Source organism: Triticum dicoccoides, chromosome 7A, assembly GCF_002162155.2.
Source record: "Triticum dicoccoides isolate Atlit2015 ecotype Zavitan chromosome 7A, WEW_v2.0, whole genome shotgun sequence".
Taxonomy (NCBI): Eukaryota; Viridiplantae; Streptophyta; class Magnoliopsida; order Poales; family Poaceae; genus Triticum; species Triticum dicoccoides.
In genome coordinates this window covers 651,913,837-651,920,859 of record NC_041392.1, presented here as the reverse complement: position 1 = coordinate 651,920,859, position 7,023 = coordinate 651,913,837, and the positions used below count along the sequence as shown (strand labels likewise).

At 47.4% G+C, this 7,023-nt stretch overlaps 1 protein-coding gene across 1 annotated transcript; it reads right to left on the bottom strand.

Moving 5' to 3' along the window:
- Nucleotides 1–1,608: 1,608 nt before the first annotated feature.
- On the bottom strand, nt 1,609–6,267 carry LOC119334216. Its single transcript, XM_037606822.1, has 2 exons — nt 6,139–6,267; nt 1,609–3,777 (listed from the first exon to the last, which is right to left on the bottom strand). The coding sequence occupies exon 2, from the start codon at nt 3,737–3,739 to the stop codon at nt 1,754–1,756; it is 1,986 nt and encodes a 661-aa protein (XP_037462719.1). The 5' UTR covers nt 3,740–3,777; nt 6,139–6,267; the 3' UTR covers nt 1,609–1,753.
- Nucleotides 6,268–7,023: the final 756 nt, after the last annotated feature.

The window sequence follows — 7,023 nt, the reverse complement described above, 5'->3', positions numbered from 1 at the left end:
TCAACAAAGCCTCCCGTAGGACCCAAGAAAGGCCTCTCAGCCGAACCATCGCTCTGCCAGGAATATCTCCGACCACCGCCCGTGGACGAAGATCCCCGATGATGTCCATCTCCATATGCGTTATGACCATCGTCGCCCCATTGAACACGAGGTGTAGTCGAATCACCACCACCAGACGTAGCAAGCGGCAACTGGGCCTGTGTCATCACCGGTGCAGCCAAATGCTGCGACTGCCGGGCGACAAAGTGCGACGGTCTGGCGCCTGACTAAGCCGTCGTCGGTCGAGGCGGCAGGCCCGAAGCGGGGTGTGGCGGCCTCGGACCAGAAGCCCCTCTGCCCACAGCAGCAGCAGGGTTCGGCACCGGGGGGCTAGGAAGCACACCACCCCGGCCCAACGCAGGTTGCGGCACCACCACCGGCGCCGGGGGTCGAGTGCCCGGGAGACCAGCCCCGCGGCCTACCGCGCCATGGCCAGGCGCCCCGCTAGCAGACGGCGGCCTAGGGCCGGTGACCTGAGTCGCCGCCCTACCGGCGCCACCGACCGGTGACGGGGCCACCCCACCGCGGGCCGTCCCCAGCTGGGGGCCGTTTCCACCACGTCCAGCTCCCGGCAGCGGGCCGTTCCCGCCGCGTCCATCTCCCGGCAGCGGCGCTTGCCCTCCGCGGCCAGCACCACCCGTGGTGGCGCTCTTGCTAGGAGGCAGCAAGGCTCCCCGGCCAGCCATGTCCTGGAGTGGGGGGATGCGCCTTGCCCGCCCCGAATCACAATCACAGAACCCCGGCCTGCCACCTCGGAAAACCCTAGATCGCAACGACGAACCACAGCCTCGACGCTCAATCGTGCATGGGTCAGGAGGGGATATCGACGTAGTAATGACCGAGTTAGACTGTGCCTCATGCCCAGTTAACTCTGGCCCACCTACGCGAAGGCCCGGCTCACACAGAACTGGCCCAACCCTAGACGCTCCCAGCTCGCAGCCCAGGCGCGAATTCAAACGATGCGCCCGCATCTGGGAGATCTCGAGCACATGCCCCGCCGGCAATGCCGCCGCAGCCGCCGCCGGCGTCCGGGAAGCATTTGCATGGCGTGCAGGCCTCTTTTTCCTCTGAACTTTAGTCCACGAATCTGGCTTAATTAAATCAAAAAGAGTAAGATTGGGAAGTCTAACCTTCAGGAGAGGTCCCTTCCATGGCCTGATAGCCGTCGCCGCCGTTCTCCGGTGAACAACGCGACGAGCCATCTCCTTCCTCTCACCCGCATGGAGCCCAACCCTCGCCGGATCGTCCACCGGCAAGATCTTGTCTACCGTAGTGGCAACCTCGTCTTCATCATACCCTGCAAGGAAAAACTCGCAAAACATGTCGGAAGGGGTCGGTGTTGGCGGTGAAGCCGCCGGATTATCACTGTCCCCGTCCGCCTCCTCGTCATCAGATCCGGCCAGCGCCCAGAATCGGCCGCCGACCCGCGGGCAAGGCGATGAAGCCGAGGGCAGCTGGCCGGCGGCCGCCGCCCCGTTGCCCCGTGGAGTCGCCTGATGGCCGGCGGAGTCGCCCCTCATTCCCTAACCATGTCAATATTTAGGATCCCAAGATAACTATATACAAAGAGACATCAAGGCAAATATTATATCCAAGAGTTTTGGGCTCCAAAGATAACTACATGCAAAGAGACATCAAGGTAAATATTATATCCAAGCGTTTTGTGCTCCCAAAAGATAACTACATACATTTGGGATTGGCTTACAAGAGCTACCTACGCAGACCTATGTTTTGATTCTTTAGGATAATGGAATGCACAGAACTGCCCAACCATTGTTTCATCATTAGTTATAAGTTCAACCTGATGACCAACATTTCCAATGCCATTATGCGCCATCAGCAACCAGACCAAGGTGAGGAGCTCCCCTCCTCTGCCTAGCTGCTGGGCGTGCAGCTCTACCGGGCACTTGCCGGCCGCGTAGAGCAGCAGCCTCATCCACATATCTTGGATCTCCGTCAGCGTCTCGCCCCACGGCCCAGGTTGCTCCTGTTCTTTCAGGCATTCCTCGTCGCCGAACTCCAGCTTGTCTGTCACTAGCTGATAAGCAGTGTCCAGGACATCTTGCTTGCCGCTGCCGTTCTTGCTGATCTTCTCGTAGAATTTTGCTAATGTGTCCGCTGCGGTGCCACTTAGCGGCAACATGGAAGGATGCACGACCAGAAGGTACACCATATAGTTAGATATCTTCCTGCATATGTCCATTGTAGTTGATATTGTCTCGTCATCCATGTTGCTGGAGTGTTTCTGCAAGTGCAATTCTGTGTATGTATGTAAGAAGATGATGTTATCACCCAAAGAATTAGCTAAAGTATTCATTGTCGGGTTGATGATTGGGCGAAGATTCACCCAGCGTTGCTGCTGCGTTATCCTTGTGAATTCTTCGCGAGCAAGGCGTCCAACCCATGTGACCACACTGTCCATAACATCCTTGCTCAGATTGACATGCTTGGTGTGTTGTAGGTTTCTGATAAAGACCTTCTTCTCAACTGCAATTAAAATCTTTCTGATGATAGTCATTAGTTTGGATGATGTCGTTGATTGCTCACGGCCCATACATGAAGTCAAGAAGTTATACTGCCCCATAGAGTTCGACCACAACGGTCTCTTCTCCGGCCAGCCAATGCCACTTGAAAGAAGAAGCCAAGAAATGTGGGCAAGCCTATCGCACCTTCGAGCTTTGAAGAATGCCCAAGTCCACGGTGACATCACAGTCAGAACAAAAGCACAAACTTCAAGACTGAAGCCACCCAAGAATAACGCATAGGTGATTGCGACATCAGCTCTATTATGTTCTTGTTTGAGGTTTTCAACTAGGAAGAGCACAAAGGCAGCTATGACTGAGAATTGGCTGATGCACCGGAGCACAACCCCAGTCCTTGTTCTGAGCAACATGGCCTTCGTGAAGAGATCATCATACATCATGGCAAGCTCGACCTCCAGCAACTTGGGCACCTGGTCTAGGGGCCTGTCTTCTTGGAACCTGAAGACAGCACGCTCTTTCATTTGGGAGGTGGTGCGCCCTGAGAAAAGATCCCGGATACAAACCATTGAGCCTAGAACGTAGCAGATGGTGCCAACATAGCTGCCTTTGTCGACCTCAAAATTGAGTTTAGGCAATGGAGGCAGATTCGTCTCCCTTAGGCCATTTCGGCTACTGCACTTGAGCGCCCATATCCTCTCCCCATACCTGATGATCCCGGTGACAAACACCAAGATGCCTGGAGCAAGAAGCCGCTGATTTTGTCCACCTATCGACTTCCAAAAGGCGTATAAGGCTAACGAGACTTGGATCGTCAGATTCAGAAGGTGCCTCAGCCAGAGGTTGTTGTCCTCGATGGAGAAAGCCGATATGGTGTCCTGCCCGCCGAGATGGACGAGGAGGAAAGGCGCCCAGAAGAATGCTAGTTGGCGGCTTGTGCCCGTGGAGAATCTGTTTGATCGCTTGTTCCGGTGGCATGATCCAGCCGATGACATGGTACTCTGACCATCTCTGGATATGAGACCAAGGGCGTATACAGCAACCATGTCTGCCGCAACATATGCTAGCCAGGTAAGAAGCCTGAGCAGAGCATTGGTGCTGTACCGCCTGATACAGCCGGTGAAGAAGAGAAAGATTTGCAGGGTGAAGCTGAGGAGCACCACCAGCTCGATTTCCCACTGGTTCCATATTTGTTCCAAGCTCTCCCTTGTTATGGCCATGCTTGGTTTAGCTTTCAAAACACCTTCACTCCGATGTCCTGCTTGCAAAGACACGTATGCTTCTGTCAGTGTTGCACAATATATAGATTACCTTACATCAAACCAGCAGTAATATACCGGCACAACTAAAAAAATAAGTACTCCCTCCGTCCCAAAATATAAGAACGTTTTTGACACTCGGAGTGTCAAAAACGTTCTTATATTTTGGGACCGGGGAGTACTAAAGAAATGGACATACTGATTGTGTGGTTTGAAAAGAAATGTACAATAGTCATTCTTGGAACAATATGATCTACTCTCTCCGTTCCTAAATATAAGTCTTTTTAGACATTTTAAATGGACTACAACATACGGATGTATGTAGACATATTTTAGAGTGTAGATTCACTCATTTTGCTCCGTATGTAGTCACTTGTTGGAATCTTTAAAAAGACTTATATTTGGGAACGGAGGGAGTAGTTAATTAAGAAAATTAAGTCCTCTTTATGAACTTCTGATAATGCACAGCCTTCTGAGATCGTGCTTTCTCTAGTAAGTCTTCAGTTACTTCTAATGTTCTACTCTGTGTGTGTCATATACTTGTCGTTCAAACGGATGTATCTAGCACTAGCACTATTTCAGTGCTAGATACATCCGTTTGAGCGACAAGTAATACGGAACAGAGGGAGTACAATGTTATAGCAGGATCATGGTCATAAATGAGTGGGAGATACAATCCCTATATGATTAACCTAATTACACTCATAATTGCAGAAAAGGATGATTTCTAGTCCCTAAACTGTTGAACGAAACGAAACCCACAATTTTGGATGACTTGACAGTGGCTTCTACCTACCATGTCTAGTTTGTCTGCAAATAAAATACCTATCCTTGACGGATTAAATCTGCTACAAACATGTTCCTATAATATTTGATGTTTTTTATATTAATTTATCTAAAATCTTGCTTGAAATTCCAACACTGCTGGTGCTGGAGGAGGCACAAGGGCAATGGGTGCGTACTGATCAGAGCGAGTTGGCCCGAGGTCAAATCTCCCCTTTCATCTAACTATATCTGAAAATGTGCCAATTTCTTGTCATGAGGTCAAGTCTCCTGTTCCAAGTGACACGTATACATGAACATACACCAGCACATACATATATCCACGTGAACCTCAAAAATATTCTACTAAAGCATATATGCATGTTGTGTAATGTGAGCACGAGTATTTGAATCTTGTTAGGTGCTATCCTTTCATCTAACTAGTTTGGTCGGTAACTTAGGCCCATAAAGGTTTTAACGTGTACTTTCAGGACTACTCCCTCCGTCCGCGAAAAAGTGTACATCTAGCTTTTGTTCCTAGTTAAAATTTTAAAATTTTGACCAACTTTTCAGAAAATAGTAGGAGCATATATGACATTAAATTAATATATTATGAAAGTATATTTCAAAACGGATCTAGTGATACTAATTTAGTGCCATAAATGCTTTTACTTTTTCCTAGAAAGTTGGTCAAAGTTTTAAAACTTTGATTAAAGACAAAAGCTAGATGGACACTTAGTGATGTTTGGTTCTCTAGTCCTAGGACTTCTTCTAGTCCCTAAGACTTTTTGAAAAAGCCTCTCAAGGAGGTGCTTCTAAAGATTTTTAGAAAAAGTCTCAAAAAAATCCCACTCTGTTTGGTTTGCTAGTGACTTTTTCTAGTCCCAACACAAAAAAGTCCCTGGAACCAAACACCCCCTTATTCGCGGACGAAGGGAGTACAGTGGCGGAGCTTGGCAAGGTTGACTTTTTTGTGGGGGTGTGGGGGGCAAAATAACAGTATTTTGTAAGCTCCACCGGAGTTCAGGAGGAAGAAGATGGTCGGCACATATGGAATTTGATGTATTATCTTTATTTCCCAGGTGTGTTTGTATTGCAGAGTTGGTTAATAGATCTGAGAGTTCTTTTGTAAAAAAAATATGATAATTAGTAGTAATATACACCTCCCCGCAAAACAAAACTAAAAGTAATATATAACAAATAAAACAGGAAAAAAATTTAGGATGTGAATGAGGAGCTCGTCTTCCTCGGCACCTTGATGCTTTAACCCGCGCAGCTAACTTCACCCATGGCTTCTGATGCAAACACACCGACGACCAGCACAAGGGGCATGATTTTTAGCTTGAACAGGCAAGTGGTGAGGGGAAACGGAGAAACACCACATCAGGAAGGAGGAACCAAAAGCTAAGGGCTATGCATGCATGGCACCCGTGAAGAGGTGGTAAATCTCCGTACATCCGACTAACTATCTTGAAGAAGAACAGTGGTGTCTATCCAGAAACACAGCTACAAGCCTACAACAGCAAGAATTTGACGAACAAAACCAATGATATTGAGGCAACTAGAACAAATGAGATCAGGAGAAGTTTGGTAATCACCTGTAAGTCGAGGCCCTGCTATGTTGTCGAGAGGCGAGAGTTGGGGATGATTTCTCAAGCTGTCAGAGCGGACGGCGAGGTGAGATCCAGAGGAAGGAAGATGAGAGAGGACAGGAAGGGAGGCTCGAATTAAAGAAGCCACCCCAGGCTCGACAGTTTACTGGCTAAGCATTTAATGCTCGCACTAGTAAATAATGTGTGGTACTCCGAGATGTGGTAACCTCCGGAGGTGATTGTCATCGCCTCAGATTATGATTCACAGTGAGCTCACCATACCTCAACGACTGCATTCACATAACCCACTTTAAACATACATGAAAAATAACAACTAAATGAAAAATTATTTTCGGCTGGATACAATCGAAGGTTTCAATTCAAGGAACACGAGATGCGCGAATGATGATTTTCATGGAAGTAAAAAATAGACATTTTACGTTTACTTTTTAACTAGTACTCCCTCCATTTACTTATACAAGGCCACTATGGATCAATAGACATTTTACGTTTACGTTTTGCATCAATACAAGGTCATCAACAGTAATCGACGAAAGAATTAACGATATTTCATTGTAATAGCAACATGTTTAATACTTGCATGCATGCAGTCATAATAACAATAGCTACTTCCTTCATTCAGTTCTCTTGCATGCATGTTGCGTATTAGTGATCCCAGTAAACGGAGAGAAAAGTTTACTTATAAACTATACATTAAATTTTACTTTGGTACTTGTAATTTGAGTTTATGGCTTTGTATATAAAAATGGAGGAAGTACATTGCACGTGTAAATGCGTCGGGCAACGTCTTTAACATGCGTTATTATATGACAACACGAAATAATCTTACATAAAGTCATGCATTTTAGAATTTATTTCTGATGAAGTGAG

Bases quoted from the DNA above. Each gene is read 5' to 3' on its own strand.
- LOC119334216 (XM_037606822.1), bottom strand. From the start codon at position 3,739: ATGGCCATAACAAGGGAGAGCTTGGAACAAATATGGAACCAGTGGGAA.